Genomic DNA, 21,683 nt, shown 5'->3' with positions numbered 1-21,683 from the left:
GATCTGACTATACAGCTGTCACCACCCTCCCAGTCATCCAACAGGTGATGTCCCTACAGACTGGAGGAGGGAAAGGAAGGCCCAGGTAACTACCGACTGGTGAACTTGACATTGATACCACGGAAGCTCCTAGAAAAGATAATTCAAGTTGGTATGTGAGCATTTAGAAAAGGGTGCTGTGATTACTAAGATTTCTCAAAAATAAGTCATGCCAGACCAATCTGTTTGTTTGTTTTTAAAATTTTTATGGAATTACAAACTTGGTGGATCAGGGAAATGCTGTGGACATAGTGTATCTTGATTTCAGTAAGGCTTTTGACAAAGTCCCCTGTGATATTTATGTGAAGAAGCTGGTAAAATGCGGGCTGAACGAGGTAACTGTTAGGCGGATTTGACAGTCTAAACCTGAACAGGACTCCTTCAGGGTTCCTCCTCATCCTGGGGAAAAGTGACAAGAGGGGTGCTGCAGGGTTCTGTCCTGGGCCAGTTGTTGTTCAACGTCTTTATAAATGACTTGGATGAAGGAACTGAGGGGATGCTCATCACATTTGCAGATGACACCAAACTGGGAGGGGTAGCTAATGCTGCAGAATCAGAATTCAAAATGACCTTAACAAAATGAATTTCAGCAGGGACAAATGTAAACTTCTGCACTTAGACTGGAAGAACCAGATGCACAAATATAAGATGAAGGACACCTGGCTTACTAGCAGTACATGTGAAAAGGATCTAGGGATCTTGGTGGACCACAAGCTTAACATGAGTCAACAGTGGGATGCAGCAGCAAAAAAGGCTGATCACCGAATAATTAATGCTTTTGAATTATGGTGCTGGAGGAGACTCTTGAGAGTCCCATGGACTGCAAGAAGATCAAACCTATCCATTCTTAAGGAAATCAGCCCTGAGTACTCACTGGAAGGACAGATCCTGAAGATGAGGCTCCAAGACTTTGGCCACCTCCTGAGAAGAGAAGACTCCCTGGAAGAGACCCTGATGCTGGGAAAGATGAAGGGCACAAGGAGAAGGGGACGACAGAGGACGAGATGGTTGGACAGTGTTCTCGAAGCTACCAGCATGAGTTTGACCAAACTGCGGGAGGCAGTGGAAAACAGGAGTGCCTGGCGTGCTCTGTTCCAGGGGGTCACAAAGAGTTGGACACGACTAAACGACTAAACAACAACAACAACAGGCTGCATCAAGGGACGCGGGTGGCGCTGTGAGTTAAACCACAGAGACTAGGGCTTGCCAATCAGAAGGTCGGTGGTTCGAATCTCCGCGACGGGGTGAGCTCCCGTTGCTCGGTCCCTGCTCCTGCCAACCTAGCAGTTCAAAAGCACGTCAAAGTGCAAGTAGATAAATAGGTACCGCTCTTGCAGGAAGGTAAATGGCATTTCCATATGCTGTTCTGGTTCGCCAGAAGTGGCTTAGTCATGCTGGCCACATGACCCAGAAGCTGTACCCTGGCTCCCTCGGCCAATAAAGCGAGATGAGCGCCGCAACCCCAGAGTCATCCGCGACTGGAACTAATGGTCAGGGGTCCCTTTACCTTTACCTAGGTTGCACCAATAGAAGTCTAGTGTCCAGATCAAGTGAGGGAATAGTCCCATTCTATTCTGCTTTAGTCAGACCACACTTGGAATACTGTGTCCAATTCTGGGCACCAGAATTTAAGAAGGATGTTGACAAGCTGTAAGGTGGGCAGAGGAGGGCAACCAAGACGATTGAGGTTCTGGAAACTAAGCCTTATGAGAAACGGTTGGTGGAGCTGGGTATGTTTAGCCTGGAGAAGAGGAGACTGATTGGAGATATGAGAGCTATCTTCAAATATTCTAAGGGCTGGCACATGGAGGAGGGAACATGCCTGTTTTCTCCTGCTCTGGAGGGGAGGACTCAAACCCATGGCTTCAAGTTGCAAGAAAGGAGATTCTGACTAAACATTTGGAAAAAAACTTTCTGACAGTAAGAGCTGTTTGACAGTGGAACAGACTCCCACAAGAGGTGGTGGACTCTCCTTCCTTGGAGGTTTTAGCTGTCCTGGATGCTTGAGCTGAGATTCCTGCATAGCAGGGGGTTGGACTGGACCTTCCAACTCTAAGATTCTATGAAGATATCCTCCTTTGTGTAACTCAAGATCCAATTAAAACATGACAAGATCACAAATTCTGCTCAGAAATATCACCACCAAAATCATGGCGCACTCACCTCCTCTCACTGTTTCTTGAAACAAATACACCAGACCCTTTTGCCTGCATGCCATGGCCTCACACACAATACTCGCTTCCTGGGTCTATTTATCCATCTTTCAGCTATCCCTTTGGGTGAGGGAAGAGATGCACAGTCCACAGACGACCGCAGAGCCTGGAGACAGACCATATGGTCATGTATCCATAGCAGTGACCCGAGGAGGAATGACCTCTGGGAGGAGAGCGGAGAGGAGAAACGCCCTGTTGGGATTTCAGCCCCCACCAGTTGCCACGCTGGCAGGAAACAGCAGGTGAGACAGGAAGTCAGAGAGGGTTCTCAGCCTGACTCACTGTGTGCTGGGAGGGGTCTCTCCCAGTCTCTTCCGCTCTCAGGAGAGAGCTGGGTTGTACGGCAAAACCCAGAGCTTGGGTGCTCAAACATGCAGTCCTTTGTGTTGCTGTTGTTTTGCAGTAAATAAAGTAGTTGTGAAACTACAGGACTGCCTTTTCCCTTTGTTGCTGTACAAGGGAAAATTGGTATGCTTCCTCATGAGAGAGAGGCTGCCCATTTGTCCGACCGTCCTGGACTGAGAGGAGGAGGAAGATTCCTGAACGGCAGCCAGGGATGATCACGAAGCTTCGCCTTTGCAGGATGTTCGGGAGGCTGGCTGGAGGCTGGCACAGCTCCCGGGCTGGTGACATTTCAACATGCCCTGGTGCATCTGCGGCAGCACAAACAGATGATTTCATCAGCCCCAGCTGCAACTAAACATGTCTCTCCTGTATCGGCTTCTATTGCAGGTGCTGCAATCTTCCAACAGTTTGACTTCAGCCCTGAAGGAGATTCTCCATTGTATCCCAAGTGACCTAGGGTTGCCCAATTTCAAAAGTAAAAGCCAGGACATCCCGAAAGTTGTTGGACAATTCCGCCTTTGAAATCCTGGTAATGTCCGACAGGACAATCCTATGATGGATATTTATGAATTTCTACACGGCATGTAAAACCTTGGAGGTTTTAGCTGCCCTGGATGCTTGAGCTGAGATTCCTCCATAGCAGGGGGTTGGACTGGACCTTCCAACTCTAAGATTCTATGAAAATATCCTCCTTTGTGTAATTCAAGATCCAATTAAAACATGACAAGATCACAAATTCTGCTCAGAAATATCACCACCAAAATTATGGCAGACTCACCTCCTCTCACTTTCAGGTTAATGAAATGTTTAAGAAAGATATTAAAGAATATGGTTATGTAGACAAAGACTCAAAATTTCAAACAGAAATAGTAAACAACGACAGTAAGATTTTGTCAAAAATGTGTAAGTTGTTGTTAGAATGGAATTTGAAGGATGAGGAAGTGAAATCGGTAATGGGCCAGAGACTTCGGTTATAATATACAGTTTGAAGACTGGGGGAAAATATGGAAGGAGAATTTGAAATTTACAGCTTGTATGACATTAAAAGAAAATGTTATGAAAATGGTATATATATGGTACATAACACCGGTAAAATTAGCAAAGATGTTTAAGACATGTAACAAATGTTGGAAATGTAAGGAAAAAGAGGGTTCATTTTATCATATGTGGTGGGAATGTAAGAAAGTGAAAGGCTTCTGGGAGATGATATACAATGAATTGAAGAAGATTTTAAAATATACATTTGTAAAGAAACCAGAGGCCTTTCTGTTAGGGATTTTAGGAAATGAGATAAAGAGGAAAGACTGTAAACTTTTTCAATATGCAGTTACAGCAGCAAGAATGCTGCTGGCCCAGAAATGGAAACAACAGGAGATACCGACTATTGAAGAAGGGAGAATGAAGCTGTTAGACTATGCGGAGCTTGATAAATTGACTGGGAAGATCAGATATCTTCGAGACCAAAAGTTCATCGAGGACTGGGGAAAACTTGTAGAATATCTGGGAAGTGTATGTGATGATCAAATAACGTTAGTGGGGTTCCAAGAAGCGCTGTGAAATTTAAAAAGTATTGTTAAAAGGGAATAGAAGGGGAAAGGTTTACTTAATGACAATACAAAATTAAGGAATGTGTAACTGAAAATTAACTATGGATGATTTGCAGAGAAGCTGAAGGAAGTCCAGAAAAGAGACAATTTGTGAAAAACTGGATGTGAAACTTTTGTTTGTCTTTATTGTAAATTAATAAAAAGTATTTTTTTAAAAAAGGAATGTACAGGATTCTCAACAACTCGGTGCCAGTCTGCCCATGAGACCCTTTCCCCACGTGTGCCCAGTTGATCACTTCAACCAGCAAAAAACGCACTACCACAGGTGACGCATAACACCAATTCCACCCGGTAGTTTATTATTTTATATATTATTTGTTAAATTTCTATGTCGTCCTTCATCTGAGGATCACATGATGGTTTACAATATAAAACCACCAAAATACATACCATAATAATAATAACAACACCCCTCCCCCACTACTCACACATTTTAAAAGCCATAGGATGTTAATCAACTAAAGAGAAGAGAAATATTCTGGATTGGTGCCTAAATATATTTAATCAAGATGACAGGTGAAGAGCATTCCACATACAAGAAGCCACCACTGAAAAGGCCTGTTCTTGTGTTGCCACCCTCCGGACGTCTCACAAACTAATACTAAATGATAAATATTTTCTTTTTAGGCATTATCTAAAAACCAATATACAAAACTATGCCATTTCCCCTCTCAGAAATGCTGAATTGCTAATTCAGTTGAGTAAGTCATCACGAATGCTAATAGCATAATGTAGAAAGGCCTGTTGTCTTTGTCCATGGAGTTTTGAAGACAGGAGTGCCTGGTGTGCTCTGGTCCACAGGGTCACGAAGAGTCGGACACGACTAAATGACTAAACAACACAAGAAAAGCCAGCAAAATATGGGGAATCCCCCTAGCTCCACACCAGACCACCTGCTTGCCATGCAGAATGTCCCAGGGTGAAACCTTGGCTCCTTCTGGCCTCACTATGACAGTCAGCATACTATAGTCGACAGAAAGAGATAACAGAACCAGTTTAAACCAGCTACACTCAGCTTCTCATGAAGAAATAACCCAAACATCAGGAACCTTGTGCTTCTTGTTTCTCAAACACAGAGAAGCTTTGAGAACCATCTTGAATTCACCAGAATGTTTAGAATAACCTTTGTGGAAAAAACAGAAGCATTTTTACTAGAACTTTTAGGTGCAGAAATACCAATGGATCAGAAAAGATTATTTATGTATACAACGACAGCAGCGCAGATACTTATAGCCCAGAGATGGAAGAAAGAAAAAGTCCCTACTAAAGAAGAATGCTTAATGAAGATGATGGACTATGTTGAAATGGCGAAAATGACCAGGAGGATCAGAAATCAAGAAGGCAAGAACTTTAATAAGGAATGGAGGAAAGCTACTTTGGAGAACAACTAAAAACATTGGCAGGATTGTTATAACACTCATATTGTAGCAAGAATTATGGTAAGAATAGTGTTTTAAGAAAAAAATGGAAGACCTTATAAGATGTATAAAGAGCAATTACCATATTTTTCTCTCTATAACACGCACCCGACCATAACATGCACGTAGTTTTTAGAGGAGGAAACTCCGTAGGCATGCCACCCGTAGGCATTCCCTCCATAACACGCACAGACATTTCCCCTTACTTTCTAGGAGGAAAAAAGTGAGTGTTATGGTGCAAAAAATACGGTAGGTTCTTTTAGATCTGTTTCGGTGTTTGACACAGATGAAACGTAGGCTACTCCAGGAGAGCACAACACAACAGACAACCAATACTGGATTTCCTCTATAGTACTACTTTATTGATTACCATGGAATACATTTAACAAGACAGGGGAACATGCACTCAGTCACACACACACACACACACACACACACACACACTCAAATTGAAGAGTCTCGCCTTGTATCCTTGTTGTTCATCTGAATCTTCACATTCTTTTGTCCTTGGCATGTTCTTGGTATTTTACAACTCTTATTATTTGAAACTGATGTTGTGTAGCTTTTGGCATATCACAACTCTTACTGTTCAAAACTGATGTTGTATAGCCGGTCTTCATGCCTCCTTGCATGTACCGTTCCCAAGATACTGCTTTGGCCAGAACATGCACATTCCATTAGCTCTTTGACCAATGCAGTTCACTGATAGTTCATCAACTGCATCCATTTTGTGGTGTTCTTCAGCCATCTTAGGCCCATACAAACCATGCCATTCATTACATATTCCCCCTCTTGATGTGTAAATTTATTTATACTTCACTTTAATATCAATATGCAAATATTCTAAGACAGAATTCAATCGTGTCTGCAGATTCTTTAAGCGTTTAAGCAAAATGCATATCCAATTACACTGAATAATATCAACAGAATAATCACAATAGGGTGTTTCAATAGATGTAAGAAAGCAGGTCTTTGGAGAATAGTCTTTAAATATATCCCACCAATGATATTCAGTAAGGGTAGATTCTTCATTAGCAATTCATTGAAATTCTCCATTTTCATATTGTATTTTTACAAATGCCTTTTTTGTATTCTAAGCATGTTGTTCCCAGTGTTTTCGTATTTGATCATTATGCAAAAACAATGTCATTAACTTCTGATAGTCTGGTCCTATAGAAATATCAAAACTGGGTAGGTTTAATGGCAAATACACAGAATCCTTAATCGTTTCCAACAAACTATTTCCAGTTCTCAAATTTTGCACATAGGCTACATAACATTTGCATTCCTGATGTTTATCAATTCTGCTGAGAGTTCCACCTGGCCACAATTCAGGGTCCACAGTAGTAACACATAAGCATCCAATCCCAGTATCTTGAATAAAAGTATCATTACCCATCTTTTGTAACTGACAGATTCCATCGCTAACATCAAACACACAAGGTTCACTTTGTCCAAAATGTGGTGGGCAGACATATCCTTTCCCCCATTTTTCACACCTAGAGATTTCAATCATAACATTATCCTGATGATTCAAAACATTAGAACATAACACCTTATGAGAAAGAAAATAAGGAACCCAAAATATATCATTAACAATAATAGGTAAAAGTGTAACATCACACATAATACTTTCAAGATTTTCTTTAAAAAAAAAAATTATTAGAAATTTCAGCACAATAGTTTCAACAAAAATACATCATCCACATTGTTCTCCCCTCCATTCCCCCCCTAAACAGAACACCCCCCTCCCATCCCACCCCCGGACTTCCCTCAGCACCTTTTTCTGGTTTCTCAACACATATTTCTATCTGCATGTTATAAAATTGTAAAAATCCTCAAATTATCTATCTATATATTACAATAAAGAGTTTGTGAATATTTATTCAAAACGTGCCAAAGAGCCCAGTTCATTTTGTGGTTTCTTCAAATATTTCATAAAAGGTTCCCATTCGTCTTTGAAATCACAATTATCCTTGTCACGTAGTTTGTGTGTCTATTTTGCCAATTCCGCATAGTCCATCGGTTTTTCTTGCCACAGTTCTTTCATCAGGATTTCCTCATTCTTCCACCCTTGTGCTATGAAGACTCTTGCCGCTGTTGTCGCATACATAAAAATATTTTTTAATTTCTTTGGCAGGTCTTTTCCCTCAATCCCTAATAAGAAAGCTTCAGGCTTTTTCACAAATGTTGAATGGAACATTTTCTTTAGCTTATTATATATCATTTCCCAAAACATTTTAATTTTACTGCAATCCTGGGCTGGGCTGGATGAATCCCAAACTGGAATTAAGATTGCTGGAAGAAATATCAACAACCTCAGATATGCAGATGACACAAGCTTGATGGCAGAAAGTGAGGCGGAATTAAAGAACCTTTTAATGAGGGTGAAAGAGCAGAGCACAAAATATGGTCTGAGGTTCAACATCAAAAAAACAAAGATCATGGCCACTGGGCCCATCACCTCCTGGCAAATAGAAGGGTGCTCATCAATGGTTCCTCTTCATCCTGAAGAAGAGTGACTAGTGGGGTGCCACAGGGTTCTGTCTTGGGCCCGGTCTTATTCAACATCTTTATCAACGACTTGGATGATGGACTCAAGGGCATCCTGATCAAATTTGCAGATGACACCAAACTGGGAGGGGTGGCTAACACCCCAGAGGACAGGATCATACTTCAAAACGACATTGACAGAGTAGAGAACTGGGCCAAAACAAACAAGATGAACTCTAACAGGGAGAAATGTAAAGTATTACACTTGGGCAAAAAAAATGAGAGGCACAAATACAAGATGGGTGACACCTGGCTTGAGAGCAGTACATGTGAAAAGGATCTAGGAGTCTTGGTTGACCACAAACTTGACATGAGCCAACAGTGTGACGCGGCAGCTAAAAAAGCCAATGCAATTCTGGGCTGCATCAATAGGAGTATAGCATCTAGATCAAGGGAAGTAATAGTGCCACTGTATTCTGCTCTGGTCAGACCTCACCTGGAGTACTGTGTCCAGTTCTGGGCACCACAGTTCAAGGTCACTGACAAAGTGGAACGTGTCCAGAGGAGGGCAACCAAAATGGTCAAAGGCCTGGAAACGATGCCTTATGAGGAACGGCTAAGGGAGCTGGGCATGTTTAGCCTGGAGAAGAGGAGGTTAAGGGGTGATATGATAGCCATGTTCAAATATACAAAAGGATGTCACATAGAGGAGGGAGAAAGGTTGTTTTCTGCTGCTCCAGAGAAGCGGACACGGAGCAATGGATCCAAACTACAAGAAAGAAGATTCCACCTAAACATTAGGAAGAACTTCCTGACAGTAAGAGCTGTTCGACAGTGGAATTTGCTGCCAAGGAGTGTGGTGGAGTCTCCTTCTTTGGAGGTCTTTAAGCAGAGGCTTAAAGTAGAGGCTCTCTACTTTTAAAAAGTAGAGACATCACCTTGCCAACAAAGGTCCGTATAGTAAAAGCTATGGTTTTCCCAGTAGTGATGTATGGAAGTGAGAGCTGGACCATAAAGAAGGCTGATCGCTGAAGAATTGTCGCTTTTGAATTATGGTGCTGGAGGAGACTCTTGAGAGTCCCATGGACTGCAAGAAGATCAAACGCATCCATTCTTAAGGAAATCAGCCCTGAGTGCTCACTGGAAGGACAGATCGTGAAGCTGAGGCTCCAATACTTTGGCCACCTGATGAGAAGAGAAGACTCACTGGAAAAGACCCTGATGTTGGGAAAGATGGAGGGCACAAGGAGAAGGGGACGACAGAGGACGAGATGGTTAGACAGTGTTCTCGAAGCTAAAAACATGAGTTTGACCAAACTGCGGGTGGCAGTGGAAGACAGGAGTGCCTGGCGTGCTGTGGTCCATGGGGTCACGAAGGGTCGGACACGACTGAACGACTAAACAACAACAACAAGCAGAGGCTTGACAACCATATGTCAGGAGTGCTCTGATGGTGTTTCCTGCTTGGCAGGGGGTTGGACTCGATGGCCCTTGTGGTCTCTTCCAACTCTTCTATGATTCTAAATATACCAATACAAGTTTCAATAGTGGGAGTGGTCCCTACTCGCAAATCAATAGTGATGCCTTTAAGAAGATCTCATCTTCCCCTTTAAGTGCTCACTTCCAAATTGAAAACGCACAGAAAAGCTCAAGATTATTATTATTATTAGATATGTAGAATGCTTATTTTATCATTTCATAGAATCATATGGCCCAGTAATGAGAGTTTCAAATTTGACCATATTTCTAAATCTTTCTTTATCTCAGTCCAACATTTATCATAATTGTCTTTATATAAGTTCCCATTTTTAGCTGTCATAGTAATTCCCAAATACTTTACTTTCTTAACCACTGTAAGACCTGTCTCATTCTGAAACCTCTCTTTCTCAATTCCTGTTAGATTTTTTCCCAATACTTTTGTTTTAGATTTGTTCAGTTTAAAACCTGCTAACCGACCAAACTCCTGTATCAATTCTAAAGCTCTTTTCGCACTAGATTCTGGCTCCTGTAAAGTCAAAACTAGGTCATCTGCAAATGCTTCTTCAGATACCATTTTATTTTACTTCGACTACGGCAGAACAACATGGTTACTTACCTGTAACTAGAACAGTATTCTGGGTGGGGCCTGACCAAGGCAGAAGAAAGTGGTGCTATTCCTGCCCTTGATCTGATTCTGTCTTCTGCCACATTGGCCTCCGCTCCCCGTTTGGTGTCCTCCGCAAATGTGATGAGCATCCCCTCAGTTCCTTCATCCAAGTCATTTATAAAGACGCTGAACGACAACGGGCCCAGGACAGAACCCTGCAGCACCCCTCTTGTCACTTTTCCCCAGGATGAGGAGGAACCATGAAGGAGTTCTCTTTGGGTTTGGTCAGTCAAATCCACCTAACAGTTACCTTGTTCAGCCTAATTTTACCAGCTTCCTCACATAAATATCACAGGGGACTTTGTCAAAAACCTTACTGAAATCAAGATGCACTATTTCCACAGCAGTCACCTGAGAAACAGTCTGTAACTCCATCCAAAAAAAGAAAAAGAAAAAAGAGAGATTTCTCTAGCTTGACTTGTTTTTGAGAAAGCCATGCTTTCAACCTGTCTGATTATGTTGTGAATCACCGTGAAATCTTCAGATGATGGGTGCATGAATTATAAAATGATAATAACAAGGATATTGACAAGCTGGAACATGTGCAAATGAAGGCAATCAAGATGGTGTTATTTTATTTATGCATTTATTTCATTTCTATATCACCCTATAGCAGGGGTGCCAACTTGAGTAATATATAGGAGGGGTTTAGTAAGCCCTGCCTCGGTTAAACAGTCACAGGATGCGGTGCAAGCATGCCATTTGAATGGCTGTTCCTATGAACTGGGGGGTGGTCCCCTCACATATCTTATTGGGGGAATAAAGACCCCTCAGACTCTAAGAGTTGGCTCCCATTCCATACACCCACAGGTCACAGGACGGTTACAAAATACAGTCACACAATGAAAACACAAAACACACAGCCCAAAACCTTTAACCTCCACCTCCCCACCACATTTTAAAAGGGCATTAGATGTCAATCAGCCAAAGGCCTGTTTAAAGTGGTGTGTTTTTCTCTAGCACTGAAAGCTGTATAATGAAGGGTTTTCCACGCTTTGTATGAATCCTTTGATGGGAACTGAGATCGGAGCTCACACTAAAATGCTTTCCACATTCTACACACTGATAGGGTTTCTCTCCTCTATGAATTCTCTGATGGGAAGTGAGATTGGAGCTCTTCTTGAAGCTTTTTCCACATTCCGCACACTGATAGGGTTTCTCCCCTGTATGAATTCTTTGATGAGAAGTGAGACTGACTCTCTGCCTGAAGCTCTTTCCACATTCCACACACTGAAAGGGTTTCTCCCCTGTATGAATTCTTTGATGGGAAGTGAGACTGGCGCTCTGACAGAAGCTTTTTCCACATTCCACACACTGATAGGTTTCCCCCCCTGTATGAATTCTTTGATGGGAAGAAAGATGTGAGCTCTGACTGAAGTTCTTTCCACATTCCACACACTGATAGGGTTTCTCCCCTGTATGAATTCTTTGATGGGAAGTGAGAATGGAGCGCTGACTAAAGCTCTTTCCACATTCCACACACTGATATGGTTTCTCCCCTGTATGAATTCTTTGATGGCAAGTGAGAATGGAGCTCTGACGGAAGCTTTTTCCACATTCCACACACTGATATGGTTTCTCCCCTGTATGAATTCTTTGATGGATAGTGAGTTTGGAGCTGGTACTGAAGATTTTTCCACATTCCACACACTGATAGGGTTTCTCCCCTCTATGAATTCTCTGATGGGAAGTGAGATTGGAGTTACTATTGAAGCTTTTTCCACATTCCACACACTGATAGGGTTTCTCCCCTGTATGAATTCTGTGATGGGAAGTGAGAGAGGAGCTATCAGTGAAGCTCTTTCCACATTCCACACACTGATAGTGTTTCTCCCCTGTATGGATTCTCTGATGGGAAGTGAGTTGGTGGCTGTGAGTGAAGCTTTTTCCACATTCCACACACTGATAGGGTTTCTCCCCTGTATGAATCTTTTGATGGGAAGTGAGAGAGGATCTCATACTGAAGCTCTTTCCACATTCCACACACTGATAGGGTTTCTCCCCTGTATGAATTCTTTGATGGAAAGTGAGACCGGTGCTCTGACTGAAGCTTTTTCCACATTCCACACACTGATAGGGTTTCTCCCCTGTATGAATTCTCTGATGCTTAGTGAGATTGGAGCTCTTCCTGAAGCTCTTTCCACATTCCACACACTGATAGGGTTTCTCCCCCGTATGAATTCTTTGATGGGAAGTGAGAGTGGAGCTATCAGTGAAGTTCTTTCCACATTCCACACACTGATAGGGTTTCTCCCCCGTATGAATTCTTTGATGGGAAGTGAGACTGTGGCTGCGAGTGAAGCTCTTTCCACATTCCACACACTGATAGGGTTTCTCCCCTGCATGAATTCTTTGATGGGAAGTGAGATCAGAGTTCCTCCTGTAGCTCTTTCCACATTCCGCACACGGATATGCTTTCTTCCCAATGGGATTTCCTTGATGGGAAGTGGAATTGGAACTTTTCCCACATTCAAGATATTTATTCAGCTTCTCCACTGTGGGGATTTTGTCATGATCACCCTTGTTCTTGATTTCCAGTCCATCTGCAATGATGAGAAATGGATTAGAGACTCAGGGAGAAATTAATGAAGAATGCTTGTTAACTCTGGCAATAGAGGAATAACACAAGTGGGTTAGATGGATGGTTTTCTGAAGGGTTGGGTGCATTAATTAACGGGGATCAACCGACATCCTTAGGGGAACCTGTGATTCGACAAGCCTGGCTCTTCTCTCGAATGGATTTTCTTTGGCTCCATCATGGCATCCCTCCATTTCCAATGTCAGTCTTCTCTTTGGACAACCAAAGACCGACAGGAGGAGAAACTAAAACTGAAAACCTGACAGAAGCTACTTCAACTTCCCTAACAACTCTGAAGTTTACAGTCAAAAGGGTCTGGGGAGTTCAGACCAGCTGATCCTTGTTTAATAAGCTGCAACTGGAGGAAGAACATTCACAGAAAAAACAGTAATTTACTATTCAAGGTTTTTTTGGGTTGTGATATCTGGTGTTGTAGGGGGCGCTGTTGAGTTCTGTGAACATATATGAGGTTAGTCACATATGGAGTTTTGAATTTAGAAACAGATATTATGATCCCACTGGGAGCCTTACTGAGAGAGGCCACGATCCCACGATTCTCCTCCATGACGTTCTTATGCAGCGCTCTCTGGTCACGATCCAGCAACTCCCACTCCTCATCCGTGAAACAAACAGCAACGTCTTCAAAGCACACTGGACCCTAAAGGGAAAGGGGAAATGTCCTCCTCTGAAGCAACACTGTTGTTCACCAACACTCCTTGAGCTAGGACATTGTTCCAACCCTTGGCCTCTGTCCCCACAAGGCAGCTTCCCCTGACCTGATCTGGTTCCAGAGCCGCTGCTTCTCTTCTGTCCCCATTCAGAGATGGATGAAGAGGTCTTGCGGGCATCATTCTCTCACCTGCAAGAGGAAAAAGGTAAGGGGGAGGCCCAGGGTGCCTGCTTCTCCCACAGGTGAATCAGTGCATCTCAAACTACAGAGGAGCATTTGAGAAAGTCTCGCCTGCTGAGTGCATTTGGATGTTTGGGTGCATTGCAGATGTTAGTTGTGCAGAAATATATCTCCCCTCCTCTGGGCTCTTGGTCCCACTATCTCCCCCAACAAAATATGAAAATAACCCACAGATGAGTTGGAAAACGAACAGAATGAGACCTAATGGAGAAAAACCACCTTCCCCCTTACCCAGTGGCCTCTCTCTGGTGTCCAACGGAGGCCTCTCTGCCTCAGAAGAAATCTGGCCCATTTCTGCAAAGAGATCCTTTCCCTGAAAAAGAAACAAGGATTCAAAGGAGAGAATGGGGAGAAGGATTAAAAAATGAATGTCAGGGCCAACAGCTTCAAGGGTGATAGATCTCATTCCAAGGATGCCTTCCCAGGAAAAAATAGAAGCCATCAGTAGAGCATGATGGGATGTTCTCAGTCCTGTTTGGAGGCCTTGGGAGTATCCAGAGGAAAGTCTCTCTCACCTGCTTTCTCTCCTCTGCCTGACTCAGGAGGAAACCTTCAGCCAGGGCCACCGCCTGGGAACTGGTCTCCGCTCCGCATTCCCTCACCCAGCTCTCCATCTCTGGGGGAAGGACAGCCAGGAACTGCTCCAAGATCACCAGGTCCAGCATCTCAGCTTTTGTATGCCTTTCTGGCTTCAGCCACTGGTGGCAAAGGTGGTAGAGTCGGCTGCAAACCTCTCGGGGTCCTTTGGCCTCCTGGCAGCAGAACTGCCTCAACGGCTGGCTCTGCACCTCTGAGCGGAGGGTGTCCTCCTCACCCAGGATCTTCTGCACAGAGTTTTCCCAGAACCCCCCACTGCTCCCAGTTTGGTTGGCATGGCCTCTTCCTGTTCCAGGGCCAGCTGAGTCTCGCTCATCCATCTGTGCTCTCAGGAAGCCTCTGAGAGATCGGAAGGAAGCCTTCGGTCTTCTGCCAAGTTCTGTCTGTCTTAAGGAGAGGCGCTAGCAAATCCTACAAAGCAAATACATTGTTCCGTTACAAATGTTGTCTAATATCAGGAGAAGAAAAAGGTTCCCTGAGCAAGCATGGATGAGTCTTGGAGGGAACCAGGGCTGGATTGCACCACAGCCCAAACCATGAGCTATTTTATTTATTTAAATTTCTATAACACTTCACATTTTAAAGAAAAATCTCAAAGCGGTTTACAGCATATTAAATCTGTGGGGATAATTGGGGAGTTAGAAGAGGATATATTATGGAATGATATCCTTCCTAACATGCACTAGCAAGTTCCATATTCTAGCAGAGTTCCATACATCCCCCTTTTTTAGATTACGCAGCGATCAGCTTCTTGCTGACTCATCTGAGTCTTGCTATTAAAAATTCCTTCCTGGTAAAATCCCTTCCAATCCCTCTTAAATGAATGAGCACAGTAATCTGATTCACATTAATATAAAAGTAGTTTACTCACAGATTCATTCACGTTCACAGACATATCCCTGAAGGCAGGCTTAGGTTACATAACAACCAGAACTATTCCATAAAGAAGTTAGTCCCAAATGACTGCCACTAAGGAGTCACTTCCCCAAACACACAGCAACATACAAAATGGAGAAGACACACTGATCAGAACATGGAGGCCGTGTGCTCCTCCATGCTAGTACAACAGACTGCAGCCTCTTCAAGTCTGTCCCAGCTCAGGCGGAAACAGGAAGTCTTCTCCTGAGTGGTAGAAAACATCCCCCAATGTGTCCCCTGTAGGAATGTTGTACTTGACTGCAGTTTCACATCCCACAAAATCAATAAAATGGAAATAAAACAAGCTAAAGAAAGTCAAGTATATAGTCTATAGTCAAAGCAACATAACAGAAAACAAATATTCTCTTAAAGATATCAAAATAAAACATTACAAAGGAGGTCAACTACAGAATACATATTTAACACAGCAGGGCTGGGTGAGTCTGGGCCTCACCCGTAGGCCAGGTGGAAAGGGCCTTTTTAAAAAAGAGAAGAAAGAGGAGGAAGAAGAGGAGGAAGAAGAAGAAGAAGAAGCAGCCTCTAGCTCTCCTAGAAGAAAGATTGCAATGCAAAATGTGGAGGCAACGGAAGGGGTTTCTGCGAGATGAAGAAGCCTGGTTTCTCCTGCCTTCCAGTCAATGCATGAAGTCAGAACTGACTGACAAGGGAGTCATTTGTATCTTGTGAAAAATGGATGTTTGGCTCTAGTGGGGGTCCTCACCTGGGGGTCCTCGGGAGGTGCTCCCCCCCCCACTCCCCTGCTTCTGTCTCCTTTTCAGGAGCACTTGGACTCTCTGCTGCTCTCAAGACAGACTCCTGGGGTGGGGTCCCTTTTTCTTTGCTCTGAGGGCCAGGAATGTATCTGGCCAACCCCCTGAGGGCCAAGTGGGCAGGGCCAAAGACATCTCCCTTGACATATAAGCGGGAAATTTTTTATTCTTATTCTTATTATTAACACACAGAGAGACACTGATGCCAAGGTCCCTGGAGGCTCAGTGAGTAGCAGCGCCCATTTCCAGCAACAATCCCTTTGGGACAGAGAGGATGTGGTCCTGGGATGCCATGCTCTGGGTGCGAGGGGATTGCTGCAGTGGCCTCCGTGGGGAGCTGCCCTGGGAGACACTGGGAAACTGGTCCCCAATGCAGCAGCCAGACTAGGGGCTGGGATCCCTCTCTTTATCCCTGGCCTTTCTCTCCCACCTTTTTTTGGGGGGGGGGGGGCTAGTCCACCTCCTTGTCCAGCTTTGGAAAACCATTTGCACATGTTTCCTCTGCTGTTCAATGAGGCTGAGCGACGTCACACAGAGTTAAAGTCCCAGGGACTCCTTTGTTTAAAGAAGGGAGATTTTTTCTGGGGGGGGGGGGCGGAGGGCCAGATGAGTTTGGGATCCTCTGATCTCCAGGAAGGAGAGAGTGGCAGACCTGGCCCCTCCCGGGCAGGACCCTCTCCTCCCTGACTTGGGGTCCCCCCCCCTGCAGGAGCAGATCAGGCCCCCCAGGCACCCTCCCCTGATGCAGCCCTGGGACCCACCCCGACCCCCTGTCTCCCCACTGCACCCTCTGGGGGGAGAGAGAGGAGACTCACCAGATCCCAGGAAGGGGAAGCGATTCGGCCCTTGCAGCAGAGACACAAAGCAACAGCCCCCTTCCTTGCAGGAAAGGACTGGGGAGGAAGGGAGGGAGGGAGGGGCCTTGGCTCTGGAGGACCTGGCCCCCTCTTGCTTCCTGTCCTCTCTAGGAAGGCAGCTCGGTTCCCTTAACCCTTGCAAAGCCGAGTCCACCCAGCTCAGCCCTCTCTCGCTTGGCAGATCCTCAGATTCCTATTATTCCTTATGCATTTAGGGGGGCAGCTGCCCCCCCCGGCTCCGCCAATGCCCAGATATCCTTTGGGGGGGGGTGAGGCTCTTGGTTGGACTCTGAGCATCTCCCTCCCTTGGCCAGAAACCAGAGGAAGAGCCTGAAGGGAAAAGGGCTTTGCAGGAGGCAAGGAAGCTCCTCCTAGAATTCAGGAGTGGAGAGATAGGAGGGGATCCCAGGGTCATCTAGTCCAACCCAAAGCAAGAGGGGACCGGGTCTAGTTCCCTAAACAGGCAGCCCTGTTTAGGGAAGCTTTTAATGTTTAATAGGTTATTGTATTTTAGTGTTTGATTGAAAGCCGCCCAGAGTGGCTGGGGAAACCCAGACATATGAGTGGGGTATAAATAATAAATTATTACTACTACTACTACTACTACTACTACTACTACTACAACCCCCAGCAATTCAGGAATCTCAGCTAAAGCATCCATGGCAGATGACCGTCCGATCTCTGCTTAGAAGCCTCCAAGGAAGGAGAGTCCACCACCTCCCAAGGGAGACCTTTCCCCTGCCCAACTGCTCTTAGATGTCCCTCAAGGCAGCGGGTCCTGAGTTCTAGCCCTGCTGAAACAATCACACTGGCTGCCAAGGAGGAACCATGCGAGGTTCAAAATAAAGAATTCCTATTCTCATCATAAATGAGTAATACCTTCTTATGCATGCTTTTTCTGTCTAATAATTCTTATGCATGCTTGTTATGCTAATATACAAAAGTATGCCATTTCCCTTTCCAGAAATGCTGAATTGCTAATTCAATGGACTAAAAATGGATGGCTGTTGTTATTATTTTTTACATTGATATACCGCCCTTCATCAAGAGATCTCAGGGATATTTAAAACATTTTGTTGTTGTTATTGTTTAGTCGTTTAGTCGTGTCCGACTCGTCGTGACCCCCTGGACCAGAGCACGCCAGGCACTCCTGTCTTCCACTGCCTCCCGCAGTTTGGTCAAACTCATGCTGGTAGTTTTGAGAACACTGTCCCACCATCTCATCCTCTGTCGTCCCCTTCTCCTTGTGCCCTCCATCTTTCCCAACATCAGGGTCTTTTCCAGGGAGTCTTCTCATGAGGTGGCCAAATATTGGAGCCTCAGCTTCACGATCTGTCCTTCCAGTGAGCACTCAGGGTTGATTTCCTTCAGAATGGAGAGGTTTGATCTTCTTGCAGTCCATGGGACTCTCAAGAGTCTCCTCCAGCACCAGAATTCAAAAGCATCCATTTTTCAGAGATCAGCCTTCTTTATGGTCCAGCTTTCACTTCCATACATCACTACTGGGAAAACCATAGCTTTAACTATACGGACCTTTGTTGGCAAGGTGATGTCTCTGCTTTTTAAGATGCTGTCTAGGTTTGTCATTGCTTTTCTCCCAAGGAGCAGGCATCTGTTAATTTTGTGGCTGCTGTCACCATCTGCAGTAATCACGGAGCCCAAGAAAGTAAAATCTCTCACTGCCTCTATTTCTTCCCCTTTTATTTGCCAGGAGGTGATCGGACCAGTGGCCATGATCTTCGTTTTTTTGATGTTGAGCTTTCGACCATATTTTGCGTTCTCCTCTTTCACCCTCAATAAAAGGTTCTTTAATTCCTCCTCACTTTCTGCCATCAAGGTTGTGTCATCGGCGTATCTGAGGTTGTTGATATTTCTTCCAGCAATATTAATTCCGGCTAGGGATGCATCCAGCCCAGCCTTTCGCATGATGAATTCTGCATATAAGTTAAGTAAGCAGGGAGACAATACACAGCCTTCTATTTAAAACATAGAACACATGAAAAGTAGACAAATGACACATCACCTCTCCAGATTCTGATACCAACTACCATGTTCTTCCCTTGGCTCATTGTGTGGCCTTGTGGGACAGAGCCATCTCTCTGGTTCCCTCTGTTAGGATATTTCCGTTCCACCTTAAAAGGGAGCAGGATGTTTGTGTCACAGCCTGCGTATTTCCTGTTCACAGGATGTTTCTGTTGTGTCTATGCTTTCGCTCTGTCTGTGCCTGAGACACCGAAGCAGGCAGTCATGTTTTCTTTGTTCTGACCAACGCTGAATAAACTTGTAAATAATGCTCTCCTGTGTGCATCTTTCGCTGTGTGAATTCTGTTGATAGAGCGTGCATCAGCTCTGGAATGTGGCAAGCTATATCTGGAGCTCGTGTCGCTAATTGCTGATACTGTATCTACGGGAGATTGATGGATCGCAACGGAGACAACGTGGAGTCATGATGGACTTTGTCTCCCTGGCAGTATCCCAACACCCTCTTCCATCATTTATGCAAGTTCCCTCTGCTGCTACTGCCACCACATGGAGATGGCATTTTTCCAGCCTCTCTCAAACAATTAACACAATGTTATTTTTTCCTCTTTCTTGAAATTTCCTGTCTATTTTAGTCTGATCAGACCCAACTTCAGGGCCTCTTAGAAGAATTTTCTCTCCTTTGGAAACATGGAAGACATCTTCAGAAAATTAAGCACGCTTGCATTTAAAGTTAGGCAGCAGCTTCTGAATTTAGAATTAAAGTTTCCAAAACCAATTTTAAACACGGCGAGGGGGGGGGGGACTTTAAAACTCCAAAACCTATGGCAAAAGTTTTTTTAACATTTCTAAGACTTAGGGTGGAAATCCTATTCACTCCTGAGTTTCATTGAGGTTGCTCTCTCACACACAAGAACAAGAGCAAGTATTTCCCGTTTTCTTCATCCCAGTATTGGAGTTAGTGTGCTCATTCTTTCGGTTCCCTCTTTATACTTTTACTACGAGTGGCGTGGGGGGGGGGGTTACACCAGCAACTGAGAAAGCTCCCTAGGAGCCTTCTTACTCGCAAGAGGCTGCTTGGTCCACTTCAAAGCATTCACACTTGTATGAACCAACCCGGACCCTACCATCGTCATCCTAGACCAGGCTTGTCCAAAGTCCATCCCGGGGGCCTAATCTGGCCCCCCGGTCTGTTTAATCCAGCTGCTGTGGCAGTTTATTTCCTGGGGTAAAATCCCCCAAAAAAGCTCAACAACTTCAATGCTAAAAAGAAGGTCAATGATTTTGGTCGGCCATCATGCATGTTCACTTCATCAATTCTGGCCCTCTTTGAACAAAGTTTGTACACCCCTGTCATAGACCCTTCTTTGTGTGCCTCCTCCATGAGAGCAGGCCTTTTCTGCAGCGGCTCCCAATTTGGGGAATGTTCTTCCCAGGAAGGCTCACTGGAGGCCTTCATTACATGGTGTTATAGGGGAACCCCTAAACCTTGAAATTAATAAATAGTAGGAATTTAATATTTGGAGTACTGGAGGGAAGACTGGGGGCCAGTGGAAAAATACAGGCTCAGCTTCCTTTCCAAGCCTGGGCCTCACCTGGGATAGTGGTGTTAACATTTCAAAAGATCTTGATGGCCCATCTGAGAACCTGGTCCTGGGTCCTGGTCCATTGACAGAGCTTGCCATGGTGATGGGTGTACACAAATTAATAATAATAATAATAATAATACCATCACCATTGGCCATGGTGTCCTCCGTCTGAGTTCGGGGTAGGTGACGCCGCTTTGTGGTGCTCCTGGTCCTTTGTGGATGAGCATCTCCACAGGGTGATGCTTGGAAAGTGCTCTTTGACCCATGGAGCCCTCAATGTGGGGTTCCTTGGGGTTTGATTTTATCCCCATAGAAACATGAAACCACTAGGTGGGGTTATCCAGAGATTTGGGGCACGTTGTCAGCAATTTGCTGGTGACACTCAGTTCTCCTTCCCCTTGACATCTGCAGGTCAGGCAGTCAATGCTCTGGAGCAGTGTTTTGCCTCGATAATGGACTGGATAAGAGCCAACAAATTGAAGTGGCGACCTTTGTAGGTCAAGAATTCATCTTGTCAGAGAAGAGAGAGAGAGGGTGGTTTTATGTATTAATTCAAGATTAGACCCAAGAAAGGATTCTTGAGGTGGAAGACACGATAGCTGAGACAAAAATGATAGTGGTTGGTGTCATGTGACAAGCGGTGTCATGTGAGAGCAGAAGCAGCAAAGCAGGCTGGGAAGTGCTGGGACTGCACAACCATTCGGGCCTACTAAAGTTATTCAGGCCTAACTGCTAACTCTGGAGTCACTCTGACATGTGACTCATTCTCCTTATAAGTGGCAGCCTTTTTCTCTCTGTGTTCTCAGGAAGATTTCAGTCAGAGTCAGTCTTCCTCAGTTGTGAGCAGAGTCACTATGTCATCTCAGTCAAACCTGTTTAAAATTAGCCTGTTTAAAATGGAACCATAGACAAAATAGTAGAAGGGCCTGCAGCTCTGACTGCAGTGACACCTAGTGGTGGGGGATGTAAATGCTTTAAATATTACATCCTGCAGTCAACCGGAAGCCGCACCTCGGTTGCCCAACATTTGGGAAGCTGAAGGGGCTTCCGGAATGGATTACGTTCAACAACCAATGTTTGACTGTAATGGTAATAATCTTTTACTCTTTTAATGATAATAAATAATTATAAAATTATTTATTTATACAACAACAACAACTGCAGTAAGGATTGGAAAAATAAGTAGTGTAACTGATCTGGAGGGAAACATTTTCCTGGGTTTA

At 44.4% G+C, this 21,683-nt stretch overlaps 1 protein-coding gene across 3 annotated transcripts; it reads right to left on the bottom strand.

Moving 5' to 3' along the window:
* Positions 1 to 10,830: 10,830 nt before the first annotated feature.
* Positions 10,831 to 21,299, bottom strand: LOC310675698 (uncharacterized protein). Of its 3 annotated transcripts, none has more exons than XM_083436719.1 (5): positions 20,601 to 21,299; positions 14,265 to 14,757; positions 13,981 to 14,062; positions 13,616 to 13,698; positions 10,831 to 13,497 (listed from the first exon to the last, which is right to left on the bottom strand). In XM_083436719.1, exon 5 carries the CDS (start codon positions 12,218 to 12,220, stop codon positions 11,198 to 11,200), a length of 1,023 nt encoding a protein of 340 aa, XP_083292845.1. In that variant the 5' UTR covers positions 12,221 to 13,497; positions 13,616 to 13,698; positions 13,981 to 14,062; positions 14,265 to 14,757; positions 20,601 to 21,299; the 3' UTR covers positions 10,831 to 11,197. The 3 variants fall into 3 exon arrangements, with proteins under 3 accessions (XP_083292845.1, XP_083292844.1, XP_083292843.1); XM_083436718.1 differs by lacking the exon at positions 20,601 to 21,299 and adding an exon at positions 18,915 to 18,997; XM_083436717.1 differs by lacking the exon at positions 20,601 to 21,299 and adding an exon at positions 16,850 to 16,935.
* Between the last annotated feature and the right edge of the window lie 384 nt (positions 21,300 to 21,683).

This window comes from Podarcis tiliguerta, assembly GCF_965153285.1.
Source record: "Podarcis tiliguerta genome assembly, chromosome: 4".
Taxonomy (NCBI): Eukaryota; Metazoa; Chordata; class Lepidosauria; order Squamata; family Lacertidae; genus Podarcis; species Podarcis tiliguerta.
The sequence above is the reverse complement of the archived record's forward strand: the minus strand, read 5'-3'. Positions and strand labels throughout refer to the sequence as shown.